Genomic DNA, 17643 nt, shown 5'->3' with positions numbered 1-17643 from the left:
TGGGAGGCAAATGGCGCCCTGGGCGGTTGCCCTAGTGCCCCTGCCCTAAGGCCGGCCCTGCATTGCGGCTGCTTACCACCAGAGGACTCTCCATTACTACTCTGATACCAATCTGGCTTGTTATCACACTTTGCACCCAGTCTCTGCCCCAAACAACATGCCCTACGAATACATACACAAACACATGAAATAATGATGTCATTCACTTTGGGTATTTTGGTGTCCAAAAATGTTTTTAAACACTTATTTACACTATTTTTTTCAATGCATGCCAATCCGATGTTGGAAAATCTGGCTGGTATCCGTATGGGACCGATTCGAATTCTCTTATGGCTGCACGGTTGCTGCACTACCAGCTTTTAGCAGAAGATGGCAATGTTGCCCTGCCTAAGCAGGACCCAAGCGGTCGGCCCCTGTTAATCAATCAAAAATCTCTCCAGGGAGCGGTCGAGCGCAGCGCCTTTAAACCTAAGAAAAGCAGGAGCAGGAAACGTATGTGAGGTGCCAACGAACAGACAAAGAGGCAGTGTTTGTACACAAGTATACTCTGTATTTACAACCACAAACGGTACTTCAACAGCACAAAGAACCAAACAATACACACAGCAAGGTGACTCAAGACACTAAGCACAGTAGGCCACAGGCCAGTCGGACTGGCTTGTTGGGCAATAGCCCCAGGGCCGAACCAAGGACACAAAATGCAAAATATCTTCACCTCGTCAATGTCTACCTCGGGCTTCTCGTTCTACCCTATTTATCCTCTATGAATCCCCCAGTTTGTGACACTTATTTTCCGTCGTGATCTTCGTACCTTCAATACCCCTCTCTGTGTATCTCCTTGTATCTCTACTCTCCCATCTCACGCGGCTTTTGCAGCTCTCGCGATGGATGGCGCAGCTTCTGTTTTCTCTGCTTCTCTTTCTACTTCTCTCGATACTCTCTATACTCTTTCAAATTAGTCTCATACTCCTAAGCCTTCGCCGCCTTGGCTCTCTCCGAATCTTCGCTCCATGCGTAGAGCTCTCCGTCGCCAGGAGCGTCGCTGGCATAAATCTCGATCTGTGTCTGACGGTGTGTCCTTCTCTTCCTACGATACCTTATATGATGAGGCGCTTCTTTCTTCTAAACGTCTCTATTACTCTGATCTCTTGCACTCTCAATCATCCCATCCCCGCGTCTCTTCCGGTCCCTCTCTCGTCTATTGTCTCCCTCCTGCCTGATCACTCTCTTCTTTCCAAACTTACTGCTCCTGAATTCTAAAGTGAATTATCTCTCTGTTCTGCTATTCCCCTTGCTCCCCAGTCTTCATCCTGTCCTGTTTCTCCGGTTGTATACTAATTGACCTTTTCACAATTGACCTCGGGAGAATTGAGCTACTTTAGAAGGTCAATTAGGGCATATGTGCGGGGTAAAAGCCCCCGCAACCCCTTACCCAATCCAAAACCCCCTGCACCACCCCATCCAATCCCCTTATATTATTTATAATCCAAAACCAACCCAATACATATATAAAATAACTAAAATAATATAAAGGTCAATTGTGCAAAAGGTCAATTGTAAAAGGTAAATTTGGGTAATACGGTTTCTCCTTCGCCCCCTGCTGCAGTTCTTTCCTCTTTCTCACCTATCTCTAATTCTGACACTTCCTTACTCATCTCTCGGGCACATCTCACTGCTTCTCCTAAAGATCCTGTTACATCCGCTCTCATTTCTAAAATCTAATTCTTACATTACTAGTCTTCATAACATTTCTCTCACTGCGTCTACTTTTCCCCTTCAATTAAACATGCCATCATCCTTCCTGTTCTGAAAAAACCTTCCTGGGATGAAGCCATTCGGAATTTCCGTCCTATTTCTATTCTGCCCTATTTTTCTAAATTACTGGAACATGTCGTCTACTCTCACATTTCTTCCTTTGTCACTCTTAATTCTATTGTACCTCATTTTCAATCTGGTTTTCGAGCTCTTCACTCTACGGAAACTTCTCTTTTGTCTGTTTGCGACTCTCTCCTCTCTGCCCGCTATGCCAAACACTCTTCTATTCTTATACTTTTGGCCTTATCCGGTTCTTTGGACACACTGGATCACTCATTACTCATCCTTTGGCTTTTCTGGCACTGTCATTTTGTGGTTTCAATCCTATCTTGCTAATCGCTCCTACTCAGTATCCTGGGCTGGTGTTTATTGGGATGACCTTTCTCTTCTACACGGTGTCCCACAAGGGTCTGTCCTGGGTCCATTTCTCTTCTCTTTGTATACTTCACCTTTAGCGAAGATCATCTCTTCTTTTGGGTTGTCTCATCACTTTTATGCTGGTGACACCCAACTTTTTCTATCCTTCTCTTCTTTCACGTCTGATATTCACTCTAATCTTTCAGCTTGTCTTTCCACGATCAGAACTTGTATGTCGGACCATTTTCTCGTTCTTAACCCATCTGAGACTGAAGTTCTCTTTTTTCCCGCCAATACTATCCACCCCTCCTGTTTCCCCTCCATTTGTTCTTTTTTTCCCCTTTGCATCTGCCCTTTTCCCTGACTGCCCACAACCTTGGTCTTCACTTGATACTATCTTTCCTTTGCTCATCATATCTCTGTTACATCTCGTTCTTGCCGCTTTCATCTTTTTAACATCCGGAAAGTTAGACCTCTCCTTACCTTCAATGCTACAAAGCTTCTAATTGCTTCCTTAATTTTCTATCAATTATTCTACTGTTCTGTTCTTTTTGGTCTTCCCACCTCAAGTCTAGCCCCCCTTAAATCTATTTTCAATTCCTCCATCTGTCTCTTGTATTCCCCACCTATTTCTGACTCCATTTCCCCTTCCTTGGCCTCTTTCCGATGGCTACCTTTTCACGCTCATCTTAAATTCAATTTTCTCTATAATGTATTTAATCTCTTTATGGACTTGCTCCTATTTACCTTGCCTCTCTTGTTTCCTTCTATGTCCCCTCTCGTACTCTTCGTTCCCAAACCCACTTCCTTTTACCTGTTGCTCGCCGCCCTTTTGCTTCCTCTCATTTCCGCTCTTTTTCTCTTCTGGCTCCTCTTTACTGGAATGTTCTTCCTCTCTCCATCCGGTTTATTCATTCTTACTCCACCTTCCCTTCTGCCTCAAAGACCTTCTTATTTCTGCCCTAATTGTATTGTAAGCTTTACAGTAAACTATATTGTTTTATTGTAACCAGCTGCTCATTTTTATTCTACTGTAAAATTTGGTTTTGTACAGCGCCTTGGTGTAAATCGCTATAAAAATAACAAATAAATACAAATGCTTATTTTTTTTGTGGATGCACTTTTTTTCTTTTTAGTTCTTAAGGCTAACCATTTGGGGAATCGCTGACCCCCATTTAACTTTATTTTGTAACAATACTACCTCCCATATGGAGGTATGTATTGCTGTGTTCTTTTTACTTTAAAGGCATTTTCCCCTTTATCATTGTAGCACAAGTAGGCTGGTGGCAATGGCACCCGGGAGCCCAGGAGCCTGTCTTTGTGTGCTTATCACTGTTTAGGACTGGGCATGGGGTCCTAGACACCTCCATATGTTATGTGCATAACCCTCCAATTTAACTCACCAGCCACCGCTGCACTCAGATGAAATGTTGCAAGTCCTCTGCTGGGTGGGCCGCTGTCACCCTCGGTCCAGGTTTCTCTGTATCAGAAGGTGTTCTGCAGCCACTTAGGAGGACGACCACCTAACTTAGAAATCTAACACACAGGAGGCCACAAAGAGACACCAGAAAGTTGCTGCTGCGACATGTGCTGCCATAGCCAACACCCTTTGTCCCCCACCCGTCTGATAAGCCCTGCTCTCGATTATCCAGGGGAGGCCAGCCCAGAGTCTCCCTCCCTTGAACTAGTGGGGACAACTCGTTAACATCTCCTTGGACATCCTCTCCAGGCTCTGGAAGCCATGGATGCTCTGCTATCCGCCTGTCTTGCCGCCTCCTGAGTAGGGATTCTTCTATGCTTGGACTTTGTGAAACCTGCAGTGCTTTGCAAACTTCTGGAAGACTTTCTGAAGGCAGAAGGACTCTGAGGCTTTGATGCTGTCCACAAGCAAGAGTGCCCTTGCTGGAGCTGAAGCCCTTTGTTCTCCCTGTTATCTGTGGACTTGGGTCACCAAGGCTGCTTCTTTAGTCTGCCACATCTTTGACATGTTCTTTGAGCCATTGGCAACAAAGCTGAATCCATACTTCATCAAAAGACTGAAGGCCAACCATTGGTATCTAACCATTAGGTTTCAATTGGAGGTTGGAATTGCCAACTGGCCAGGACCAGCTGTCTAACAAACCCACCTCTGCACCTGCTGCTCCCGATTCCCTAATATTGCAACCAAGAGTGAGAGCAATAATCCTCAAATGCCCAAACGTACCTAGTGTCATTGGTCTTCTTGGCCGTGGTTCAAGGAGCCTGGCTTCATGCCATTTCTGTGCCCACCTAACGCCCACACTCTTCCAATTGAATGAGTCATAAAGTCAGAAACTGCAGCTACCACTGCCAGGCAAGATTCCTACTCAGGTTCCACCACTGCCTTACTTGGTTCCACCATCTTGTCTGGTGTCTCCATAGACACTTGGGTTTTGTATCTGCCTTCTTCCTTCACTGGAAACCTGTAAGTAATGTCTTATGATCTGTCGCAAACTAACCTCACATGGCTATTGCATTGAGCCCTACTGAATTCTATGAGGAATTTGGTTACTTTTCTAAATTCCCCCTAAGTACTCACAACTGGTTACTTACCTAAGACATTGGTTAATAATGCCTTTGTAGGATAGGCATAGATTGCTTAGACTTATTTTCCGATTTGTTGGTGTGCTTTTTAATTTTATAAGGCTGATGATACTTATTAAAACCCACAAGCTCCTGATCTCCTGGGTCTAAGACTTACTGCACAGCCACTCTACTAGTAAGAGTTTCTCAACAGCAGACATTGAGGTTGTGAGCTTCCCTTTTGGTCCCGACACTGCCGAAGTAGTGTTAAAATCAAGACTTGGCCAGGATTTAATGCTGGGGGAGGTGGAGGCATGGGACCAAAGGGGACTGAGGATCTCACAGCTCTGACCTGCATCAACAACTGTACAACTGATGGATCTCCAGACTCAGGAACGATCAATGGCTGCACGAAGTAAGGAGGGAAATGCACAGGTCCCACTGAATATGTGGGAAATGGTACCTGAGATAATCTCGCAAGTCTTCCTGAAAATGGGCATGACTCAGCAGAAGCTCTAGTAAAGACCCAGATTAATGTACTTTCATGAAATACCAGAAGCTACGCCTCTTTTTCACAAGAGCCTAGAAAAACTCAAATATTCAAGACTTTTGATTTAATTTTGTCTCAGGAGACATAGTTAACTTGTCTAGTGGGGATTGATGGGTTCTCTACTTCCCAACAGTTGGCACGGGGCTCAGCGGGTGGTAGACCAACAGGGGGTCTGTTTATGGCTTGTATAAATGATGCCTTTATTGCCTCTAGTATACTATCTAATGAAAGACAGGGCATTTTAGTAGTAAGGGAAACGAAAAGAGACATCAAATCGGGTTCATGCTGGATAGTTGTAAACTTGTGTTGGAACCCCCATGTTTACCCTCTAAACGAGTACCTGCAATCTCTTGCAGATTGCTTAGTTGAGTGTATCTCCCAATATCCAGCAGATGAAATCATTATTGCCGGAGATCTAAACTCACAGTGTATCTGTTATATAGTGACTGTCTGTGTTGATCTGCCATGTGTGAGTGTGTGATGTCATATGGAATGTTGTTGGGTGAATGATGGAATGCTGATCGGAGGGTTCCTTACTGAGGCAGGCGGTCAGAGCTCCCCTGCCTGGGTGATGGGGCCAGTGCTGATTATACTCCATACTCCTGTATTTACTTCCATGTAACTGTAACTGAAGTGTCTTGAATAAACCTAATATATAACCTAAGTTAAGCCTGCAAGTCACTTCGCAACATTGGCGACGAGGAGGTCTTTAAAGAAGAATCTGTGCACAAGAAGAAGCTGAAGTATGAAGGAGCCTGCTGCGGGGGGTGCAGGAGACAGGAGGACAAAGCAGGCATCAGCACTGCCCCCACAAGACAAGTAAGACCCATCACCCAGGGCTAAGGAAGAGGGGAGGAGGAATAAAGCCCCATATCCTGAGGGATCAGCTGCCCAGAAGCTGGAGGGAAGAGCTGGGTCCAGGGGCTGAGTAAGAGAGCCCCATATAGGTGGGATCAAGAGTGCATGTTGGAGACAAAGCTGGGTTCCAGGGGCAGGCTGAAGAGAGAAGCTGGGCCATCAAGGGAAGCCCAAGAAAGCTAAGCCTCTAAGGTGAAGAAGTTTGATTGAAGTGGAACATGTTAAAGTAAAAAGGGAAGTAGGTGCTCTTTTTTATGGCAAAAAGAAGTGATGATTTCCCATAGCTGTAGAAGGGAGAAGCGTTCTCTTAAGGAAATAAAAGAAAAAAAAGGGGGGACTTGGAAGTGGCAAAGCAGGCCAAGGGAAGGCTCCCCATGGTGAAGGAATATTAGTGAAAATATAACTTTGCATTCAGTCCCCAGTTTGAGATACTACGAAGCAACGGTTTCTCACCGCATGCGAGCGGCGGTTGAAATAACAAAGCTCTGTATGCTGCTGTGGTCTGAGACCAAATGATGACGTCGCTCAGAATGCAATGTGTGCTGGCGACGGGCACAGCGTAGCGAGAGCGTCACTCCTGGATGTGAAGCAATGGAGAAAAAAAAGGGGACCCTTCTACGTGCGCTAACGTTGTGACATAGCGCATGTTTTGACTACGTTTTTTTTCTGGTTTATTCGTGCTCAGTGGAAAAATAAGCAGCGCGATGTGATGTGCCCTTAAGTGATCCTACGACGTTCTTCAACGTGTGTAGAAAATGTTTTTAGAACGTCCGTTGAGGAAGGCGAGATGCGTTAGCAGGAAGGAGGGGCGCATGCAAGGGACAGCAGTTTGTGCGCATGCGATTCAAGATGTCCATGAAGGTGATGATTATTGGACTATGGACTACGCTATGTGATCATAAGGTGAGGGCCGTGGAATGCACGATCAGAGGTGTCTGTGAAACGTGGCGGTTGCTGCCGGGTTACTGCCACGGTACTATGCTAGGAGAGAAAGAGAAACATGAATATGAGATATGGAGAAATATATCGTTTTTGGTAATGAAGCGTGTTTCAAAAGAAGCTGACAGATGTAACCACCTTTGAGGCACAAGGGGCGAATAATGTATCCTTTTTAAGAAGTATAACATGTAATATGTAAGTGTGTGAAATGCAGTGCAATAGATGTAACGTGTTTGAGGAGTTGCATGTTAAGGGTGAGGATCACCCATGGACTTTTAGAAGTTTAGTGTTATTTTAACCTACAGGTCAAACTATGTTTGCTAAAAGTAAAAGGTTTATGTGTTGCCGAAAGAATGGGTTAGCTTAACCTTTTGAGGATTTTCAGGCGTAGGTTGCTACAAGCGACATGGACTTTTAGGAGCATAGTATTTGTCTAAGGGTCAAATATTGACCATGGACTTTTAGGAGCGTAGTATTTATCTTAAGGTCAGAAGATGACCATGGAATTCTAGGACAAAAAAAAAATGTTGATAACAACACAGTTATAACATGGTGAATTGTAAAATGTCTTAGCCTGATTCAGTTAAAGTTGGAAGTGAAATAGATGCGCAATAATGGGCATGAAGATGGCAGTAACTGCAGAAGTAGCGCTTCTGATGTGAATGGCTTTGTGTAAGGAATGAGAGGTAGCGACTCTGATGTGTATGTGTCACCATCAGTTCTAGTAAGGGGTAACGCCTCTGAGGTGAATGACGCTGTGGTAGTACTTGGAGGTAGTGCCTCTGATATGTGGGTCACGTTTGATGGGGGTAGCGTCTCTGATGAGTGTGGCTCAATGGGTATTTTAAGGAGGTAGTGCCTCCAGTTAGAGTGACAATAAGTTTTCTTTGAGAGGTAGCGGCTCTGAGGTGAGTGTCACTAGGGTTTGTTAGGGAGGTAGCGCCTCCGGGTTTATGCGAAGTGTAGTATTAGAGAATGAGGTAGCGCCTCTGATGTGCATGGATGTAAGTGCATATGAGGGAGGTAGCGCCTCCGATAGGTGTCTCTATTAGTGTTAGCAAGAAAAGCGCCCCTGACGTGAATAGACACAAGTGTATGTGAGGGAGATAGCGCCTCAGGTTTGTGGAACATAGTGATGTGTGTGAGGTAGCGCCTCACCCTGTGTAGAGTAGGACAGGTACCTCAGTGGATGAGTACCATGTCATATTGTTTCCACAATTGTTTAAAGGAGGTAGCCCCTCTGTAGTGATATTTTCTTATGTGTAGTTGTGTCAAAGCCTGTGTTTCATCCAAATTTGTGGGGTGTGGCATGTCAGTTTCTATCAATTCTGCATTGGGTTTACTGTGGTCATTCACCGGGTACGCAGATGGGTTTGGGATGTCTGGCCAGTGTCTCAGCTTTTTCTGCAGTATTTGAATGTATTGGCTAATTAGGTCACGTCCAACAAGCTGAGTATATTTGATGTTTGAATGGGTGAGTGGTGTTGTGTCGCCGTGAGTGTGTCTGTTTTTGGTTTGGTATTAGATGCGTGTTTGAGACGGGTTTAGAGAAATATCTTGTTGTGACTGATTTGTACATGTGTGGGTCTGGTAAAGGAAGGAGATGTGTTACGTTATGACTTCCTGTGTGTGTGTGTGGCTTTGGAAAAAGAGGGAGATGTGTTATATAGTGACTGTGTTGATCTGCCATGTGTGAGTGTGTGATGTCATGTGGAATGTTGTTGGGTGAATGATGGAATGCTGATCTGAGGGTTCCATACTGAGGCAGGCGGTTAGAGCTCCCCTGCCTGGGTGATGGGGCCAGTGCTGATAATACTCCATACTCCTGTATTTACTTCCATGTAACTGAAGTGTCTTGAATAAACCTAATATATAACCTAAGTTAAGCCTGCAAGTCACTTCGCAACATATCTCTACAAATTATCTATCTACAGGAAATTTTCGTCCTAAAAGTAGTAGTGGCATAACCTGGGTAGATTTTATGCAGGGTTGGGATCTCTGTTTGTTTAATGGTAATATATGGGGGGATATTCCGAATGCACCGACTTGGCAGAGGGGAACATCTTTCTCAACGATTGACTATTTATTTGCCTCCAGAAACATCTTTGAAAGTTGTCTGAGATTTCAAATAGGGGAGGGAAATGTCGATGAACATGCAATGTTGGGGGCGATCCTGTGCTTTGAAGGTGACTCAGTTGTTCCTGTTTTTTTATCATGAGCTGTCCACCAATCAAGCTGGGAATTACATTAGGAAATTTAATAGAGGAGGGAAACTGCTCAACCATGAACTGAATGTTGTGGTAGATCAACTCTCTGACCAACAATTGTCGGGAAACTGTGACCCAGGGGGTTTCTTCCCTTTCCTTTCAAGTTTGGCTTCGGTAGATGGCAAACTCCAGAAACTTCAAAGGGTCCATAAACATACTTTCAATGCACAAATTGTGACAGCAGAGGGCGGTGTTAAGACGAACTCCCCGCGATGTAGAGTCCTATAGAGAAGGCCTTAGAACTCTTAATAATAACTATAGAAACTGGTTTCGATCATACAGGCATCTTGTATTCCAACAATATGGAGAAAGAATGCTCCATGCTTTGAGCCTGAGAAATTCCAGAAATTTCTGGACAATGGTTGGCTCGAATAATGATTTTCATGATCAGAAACAGGATACCATTGTTCAGGAACAGGTCTGGATTGATCACTTCTCGGAGGTTTATGGATCTATCGATGCATAAACCTCTGAGTTAAAAATTACATCTTAGTGGTCTCTTGTGTTCACTAGATCAGATCTTGAAGTGTTAATAAGGAAATCCTCCTCCTCCAGAGCGATGGGCACAAATTGCCTTAGTAATTCCATCCTTAAAATGGACCCACCAACCTGGGCGCGGATCTCAAAACTACTATTCCATAATATAATTTTCCTGAAGAAATTGCCAGAGACGTGGAAACAGTCTATAGTTATACTAATTTATAAGAAGGGGGATCGATTACTGGCCTCAAATTATCATCCAATTTCCCTCCTAGACACCGACAGTAAAATCTTTGTCGGCTTAATATTGGGAGAGTTGGAGTCCTGGGCCAAATCTAACGGAATAATACCCAGGCAGCAAACAGGGTTTAGGAAGGGATTGTCAACATCACTTAATGGCCTAGTTCTTAGTTGCCTAAGTGCAAACCCTTTTCAAAAGGGTGGCTCCCCTCTCTTTGCGGTATGGATCGACCTTTGCTTGGGGGGTCCCTCCTAAGCTACTATCGATCTTGAGAGAGCTACATCACGATAATTCAATGTGTGTGAGTCTATCCAGATCTGGATTATCGTCAAGCCCTATCAGGATTGAGAGAGGAGTGCATCAGGGATGCCTGATAGCTCCCCTTCTATTCATTCTTTTCATGGCTGACTTATCTAGGTGGCTGCGGGAAATAGGTTTAATAGTACCCTGTATTGGAAACACAAAAATGAACTGGTTAGCCTATGCGGATAACGTTGTAGTTCTAGATCACTCCCAGGTTGGGCTGCAACATCTTCTGTCCGCATTGGAGATCTATGTTCGGAATAACAATCTATCCATTAATCCTTCAAAGTCCAGGGTACTAATATTTAAACATCCGAGAAAGGTAGTTAGGTCCTACACTTGGAACCTGGACCATTTACCCATAGAGATTGTGTACAAACTGACCTATTTGGGAGCTTCAATTGAGTCCTTTCCAACTAAAAGTAGTTTACTTCCATCTATTGACTCACAAGTCATAAAGCTGGGAGCACAGATGAAAAGAATTAAATCCAAATTCTGCACAAATTCTCTATACTCCCGCTTGTAAGATTCTATATAGGAAAGGTGGTTCCTATAATATTGTCTGGTTTGGATTACAATTCAATAGCTATGGAAGTAGCATGGGATGTAATAGAGGCCAAATTGTGGAAGCGAACTTTAGGTCTTCCTACTTGTGTTCCAATAGTCTGCCTCACATACGAACTAGGTCTCTCTTCTGTTAGATCGTGGATGGAGTGGAAGTGGATCTCCCTCTATAGACTAATTTTAGACCCTCCCCCCGAAGAGTTCTTTGTATGAGGATGTGGCCCTTCTGATGCAACGTGCGAACAATGGGTTCCTGGTGAAAGTTAAGCTAAAATGCTCTGAGATATTGACTAGGTCAGAGTGTTGTGTTGATCTCCTTGTAGATAGTATGAAGAAGGCCATGGTCTCAGCCTCTTTTACAGTGCTGGGAAAACGATTGTCGGTCTTGCCTGCCTATCTAAGAAAATCACTTGACCCATATATCAGATGATCCTTTTTGAGATTTCGACTAAACCTATTGCCTACTCTTGAGATGTTATCCACTAGAGATAAGGAAGGGGCTACTAGTGCCATCTGTGATAAGTGTGACAGTGAAGTATGTCAGTCAATCAAACATCTACTATCTAATTTTTCCAGTACTTGGGACATGAGGGTTGAAAGACTTGCTCGGTTTGTCCACGATGTACGCTGGTTAAATACTGATGATTTCTGGTATAGGCTATCCTCAGGTAATGAGATCTTTTGTCTGCAGAGGTGGTTAGAATTTTGAAGGAACTCAAATTGGTGGTAAACTGTCAAACCTATTGAGAGGGGAAAAAGGAAGAGAGTAAGAAGTTTGTATGAAGTTTCATTTAGGCTATGCAATGCATTATGTGTTCTTTTTTCTTTTTTCTCTCTCTCCCTCTTCTCTCTTCATTTGGTGTTTTATGTTCTATTTTATCTCTCTTTTAAATGTGAGTGTAATGATTGATTATTTGTAAATGTGATTGGATTGTGTATATTCTTTTCTTTTTTTGCTTTTATATATGTTTTTGGTAAATGTGCTAAAAGTCAGAAAATGTGGCTAGTGCACAATAAATAAAATAATTTATAAAAAAATGAAAATAAGAGTTTAAGACAGCTTAGTGGTAAGCCTTGCAGGGACACTAAGGTTGGCTTCCCAGAATCATGCACCAGTAGTGGTTCTGAGAAACACTTCTAACAGTGTCCACAGGAGGACAGCCCAGGGGCTACGCGCTCGCCTGTGGAGCAACACAGGTTCGATCCCTGGGCCCATTCTTATAAACCTCTGGGTATTAACCTCATAAATGACCCATTACAGTTCAGTGGCTCACAGCAAGGTTGATGTTTTGACTAAGTACTGTTGTGCGGAATGCTTTGGTTCTTGCAACAGTAACTCCTCTACTGTTTTGGGTGATGCACGCCCCCTTCCGTGGTTTTGAATAATACTAATATTGTTATGATTCAAGGCACCGTTGGTCCTGCGGCCCGGGCATGCTACATTGAGAAAATTCATCCGGACCTGGACCATGTGATGGAGGAGCTGATGGAACCGATCAGCTCGGGGTTAGAGGCAACGCGCTCAACATTCAGTGACCGAATTTCAGAATTAATCGCGAATGCCGAAAACTGCTCGGCCATCACTCTGCAGAAGGAGGTAAGGACGGATGGGAAGCATGGTGCCAGGTAGAGTAGTCCACAAGGGGAGAGAGAAAGGTGTAGGGAGATGACGAATGTGGGATTATATGGAGACATAGATAGGAGGTACCAGATGAGCTAGGGAAGAAGATTTAAAGGTATGGGGGAATGAGTAAATCAGTGAATGAGTGAGTGAAATAAATGGGTGTCCAGTCATATTTTCGAATACAATATTTTCGAAAGTCAAAATGTCGAAAATATTTATTCGAAAATAAAAATGTCGAAAAACAACAAAGTCGAATTTTTTTCGATTTTTTTCGATTTTATGTGTTAATAATAAATATTTTATTAAACTTTTTTTTAAAATAATTAAAGGTATATCCATGGGGGGTGGGGGTGATGGGGAGGAGGGGGGGGGGGTTGGGGGTAGGGGTTTGGGATGGTTTTTTTTAATAATTAATTAATTATTTAATATTATATTAAAGATTTTTTTAAAATAATTAAAGGTATATCTATGGGGGGTGGGGGGATGGGGAGGAGGGGGGGGGTTGGGGGTAGGGGTTTGGGATGGGGGGGGTTGGGGGGGACCCCCCCCCCATAAAAAATGTTAGTATTTGTGTAAAAAAAAAAAAAAAGTGTTTTGGGGTTTCGATTTTTTTTTCGACATTTTTTTTCGAAATTATGACTTTTCCTATTATATGTATGTGTTTTCGACTTTTTTACATTCGACATTTTTTTTTCGACATTTTTGCTATTCGAAATTAAGTTTTCGACTTTTTGACTATAAACCAAATAAATGTATATGCTGTTCACTCTGAAGGACTGCCTCTTGGTGCTGTTGTCTAAAGACCTGGCACAGTGGGCCAGTGGTGCTTAGCCATGGAAAAGGAGGAATTTCAAGTATCTTTGGAAGAGGTTGCTCAAAGGTCGAGGAGTAGCCTGTTCCATCATGTGGGGTACCAGACACAGGAGCATCTCCCCCTTTGCATGGTGCATGGGAATTTGAGAATTGCAGAGAAGAAGCTTGCCAGAGGACCTGAGGGAACGCTGACTGAAGTAGTGCTGGATTTCCTTTATGAGGTATGAAAGAGCGGTGCCCTAAAAGACTAGACCGACTAGAGCAGGGTTGTCCAATTCCAGGCCACGAGGTTTGGCATCCTGGAGGGTTTTCAGGATATCCTGCATTCGCACCCTGGGAGGGGGCACTGTCCAATCAGGTTGCTTGGAAAGCGGGTTGTTTTCTATAGTGCAAACCTGCGTTCTGAGTAGCCTTGGTAGGCAGTGCCCTCGCCCTTCCTTCCCCACTCCCCCATCACCACTTAGCACCCGTGTAGTCCTACACGGGTGCAAACGGTGTTTGAAAAAAATAAATTAAAGCACCTTTCTACCGTGGCCCAGTGCTGTGGCAGAGCTGCTCTTATTAGGTCTATTTCCATGTCGATGACATCACAGTTATCAACATGGAAAAACAGACTTCCTGTCAGCCACACTGCTGAGGGGCCGGGCTGCGCAAGAATAGTGGCAATATGCTCCTCTGTGGCTTGCCAACCCTTTTGGTAATGGCTCCACCCCCCTCGTTAAAGGACCCTCGCTGTGCTTGGACCCTTAACTTGGGAGTCGGGCCATTACCTACAGGGTCGGCCCACCACCTCGGGGCATATCGCCGCATTAATATTCGTGAGAAATTATTTGCATGGATTTAGAACCAGTGTATGCACATTTGTCTCATGAATATTAATAAGGGATATCCTGTAAAGCCGTCAGGAATCCGGCCTTCCAGGCTTGGAGTTGGACACCCGTGGAACAGGGAAAAGGACTTTGCAAAGAATCTGCTCTCGCACAAGTTGCCGGTGCAGGGTGGCCCAAATTTTGGAGGTGTGATTTCACTCAGTGAGACCGAAGATAAGGCACATTGCCACATTATGCACCAGTTGTACTATGTTGGATGGAGAAGTTGGGAGGATGGCAAAGAGGAAAGGACTGTAGTCGAGACAGAAGATCACTAGGGCTCCTGCTACAACGTGCTGGAGGCCTATTGGGATGATCGCAAGAAGGGTATTTAATGGCCTCGGATGAGAAAAGCAGGCTTGCGCCACCTATAAGCCAAACATATTGCCTTAGAGTGCAGATACTGAGAAATGCCATATGAGGGAGGATGCAAAGCTGGAAGATGTTGTTTGGCTATTTGCCCACCCATTGACTGCCCAGGGCCATGCTAATCACTATGGCCATTCCCACCCAGTTCCTGCCCCTGCCCATCCAACACACCAAGCCTTACCATCAATATTTGCACTCCAAGTGCCTACCAGTGTTTCTTTAAGCAGTCTTCTAAGAGTTAATGACTTAATTGGAGCTGTAAATCTGCTACTTGTGTAATACACATTTCTTAACCAGGTCTGCCTTCAGCCACTCGAGTTATAAGCACTATGCGTGCCCTTCACTGAAGTCCTGTTAAAAACAATCATTTGCAAAGCCAATAGTTTTGGCTTGTGTATAAGTATTACGTATTTCCCAGGTGCTGCTATTAGATGCTCAGGTACTTCTGGCATTTTGCACCTGTTACCGTCAATGCCCAGGTAATACCACTACGGCAGTGCCTGGCAAGTGCTTTTCCCATCCCTACCCAAAGGCTCAAACTGTTGGCATTGCCCATGCTTGTTTGATTTATTGTTGGGGGCGGAGGGACATTGTGGGGTCAATCCAGACACCCATGTTTCTGACAGTCCAGGATGAGATGCGTAGGTTGGCTAGGAATGAAAGGAGAGGGGAGGAAGAGAGTGTACGGAGAAGAGGTTTGTGGGCCAGAAGTACATGGCTTCAGTTTTGGATTGATTAAACCTAAGCCATTTGAAGGACATGTCTTCCTGGACAGAAGTGCGGCAGGTTTCAAAAGTAGGCGTTTGGGAGGGGAAACAAGTGATGCAAATATATATTTGGGTGTCTTTCCAGGGATGGGTGATTTGACACCTGAAAATTGTGCAACAGAGAAAAGAGGGGCAATAGTTATATGTTCAAGAGAAGGGAAGAGGACACTTTTGGGGTACATGCAGGTCAGAGCAAAGGAAGGAGCTGTGTAAGTGTCCCAGCAAACTTCTATCCTGCTGCATCATCTACAAGGCTGTCACCCTGAAGTGCTAACTCCCCCAGTACAGGAAGAAAAGGACCAGGAGACAGGCTTTCTCTGTCTATGCCCAAGACTCTGGAACCTGATGCTCGTCAACATCAGACTCCCCCTCTCTCTTCTACAGTTCCGGAAGGACCTCAAGCCCCTCCTCTTCAAGGAATGGCCCTAACTCCCTAACACCTAGGTCCACACATCCTCCACTCCCCCACCCTACCTGAGACTGGGTGATCTGATCCCCACTGATTCCTCCCTGGTTAGTTGTAGATCCCTTGCTGACAAATTGCCCACCTTGCCCCTCCCCTGTTGTTGGCTCCACACTCCCTTATTTCTCTACTCACCTCACCATGGTCTTCGTCCTATGATTATAAAGCAATATGACTTGGGGAACTTTTTTGTATAGTCACTCTTAGACCTCCGCGACTTGATGCAACATAGTAGTATTACAGTTGAAGAAAGGCTGTGGGTTCGCAAGTACGGTCTGTGCGCTAGTAATCACTGATTGAAATAAAAGTTTTATCAAAAGAATTAATAAAATATCAGCAGCATTACCACCTACACAGCCAGACCACCCTGGCTGGAACTAAAAATTGGTAGAGGATAGGGTGAGGTGGAGATGCGCTAGATATTGCAACAATAAGGCACACAAATAATATAGTTGATGTTTAATAGTAGCAGAAACAGCCGACACGTGTTTCGACACGCTGGTCGTTCTCAAGGCTGAGTAATTGGTAGATTAAAATATAACAACAACAAGAAGATAAGAGAAGGAATACAAATCAGAATTGATACACACATTAACAACATCATCGTATAAACAAAAAATGGCGATTGAGATTAGTACAAAACAAATATATCACAACACATTGTATAATACAAAAAAATGTTGGCATACCGTGAACCAGGGTTGAAGAGTGGAGTACGCGAGGTGGAAGCAGTTGCAAGAGTTAAAAACAGATCAAAAATGATATGATGAGTATAGTCATTTTTTTGAAAATGTTCATCCTATGAATACAATACTGGAATGGTGATCCCATTGAATGAATATAGCACTCAGAGTGTGGAAAAATATATAAAACGGAACAATTCCTTTGAACAGTGCGCAGAGACACCGGAGCCACCAGCCATGCACTGAAAACACCAATCAATTATTAGTCAAATAAAGAGAATGTCTTAAGGCAACATATAAAGGTCACCAATGGCCCTTGAAAAATCAAAAGAAAGTCTTAACAGGAAGAAACTAAAGTCCAAAGAGAACACATTAGTAAACAAACTGGGCTTACCGTACGCAGAATGACTTTGTTGATAAATCGTGAAAGGGTGATCCCTAAACCAAAATAACCATGGGTGAAAATGAAAGCAGCACTCCATAAACAGATCAAATTAGTGTGAAAAGGACCAACACTGAAGGTGAAGAATATCAGATTGACATACCTCAAAGTATATGACCTTGGAAACAAAAGTGTACAGTACCGTAAGGATACTGGTTATAACAGGTAAAGCAATTGTGCTGGAGCCGAGCTGGCTAGTAGTATTACAGTGTCGCACTGATGCGTGCAGAGAACGAAGACACAGAGTTCCCCTACTCCGTTTGTAGTAAGTGAAAAAGGTGGTTTCTGCACTCATCTATTACTGCGCCACAGGGAGTTCAGTATCAACCAACGCCAATTTCTCTTAGTTCATCATATATTTATTTATTTGATCGCCCATAATGATGACACGTGTTTCGGCACCCTACATGTGCCTTTTTCAAATCTCCGTATAAATTGTTTAATAAACTGTGTACAAGATAGCAAAAAATTAATAGAAATAATTGTAACACAATTTTTATATGTCAATAGAACAGATTCCCAGGAGTTCCCAAAAACCAATATTCATATCCATCATATTATCAAGCATATGACCCAAATGAATTAGCAATTTTTACAGAAAAAACAAAAAATCACAAGTTAGTTTCCACACAATCACAATTAAAACAAATCGAGTGTAAACAGAATCACAGGTTTGTATCCACATAATACCAATTAAA

At 43.7% G+C, this 17643-nt stretch overlaps 1 protein-coding gene across 1 annotated transcript in view; it reads left to right on the top strand.

Annotated features, from left to right (window-relative positions):
* NIBAN3 (niban apoptosis regulator 3) overlaps positions 1-17643 on the top strand; it is a 402636-nt gene that overhangs the window by 271844 nt on the left and 113149 nt on the right. The window contains exon 9 of the mRNA XM_069604007.1: positions 12325-12512. Within this exon, the coding sequence (XP_069460108.1) occupies positions 12325-12512 (188 nt within the window). The remainder of the gene's footprint in view (positions 1-12324; positions 12513-17643) is intronic.

This window comes from Ambystoma mexicanum, chromosome 3q, assembly GCF_040938575.1.
Source record: "Ambystoma mexicanum isolate Mex_15411 chromosome 3q, UKY_AmexF1_1, whole genome shotgun sequence".
Lineage (NCBI taxonomy): Eukaryota > Metazoa > Chordata > Amphibia > Caudata > Ambystomatidae > Ambystoma > Ambystoma mexicanum.
The sequence above is the reverse complement of the archived record's forward strand: the minus strand, read 5'-3'. Positions and strand labels throughout refer to the sequence as shown.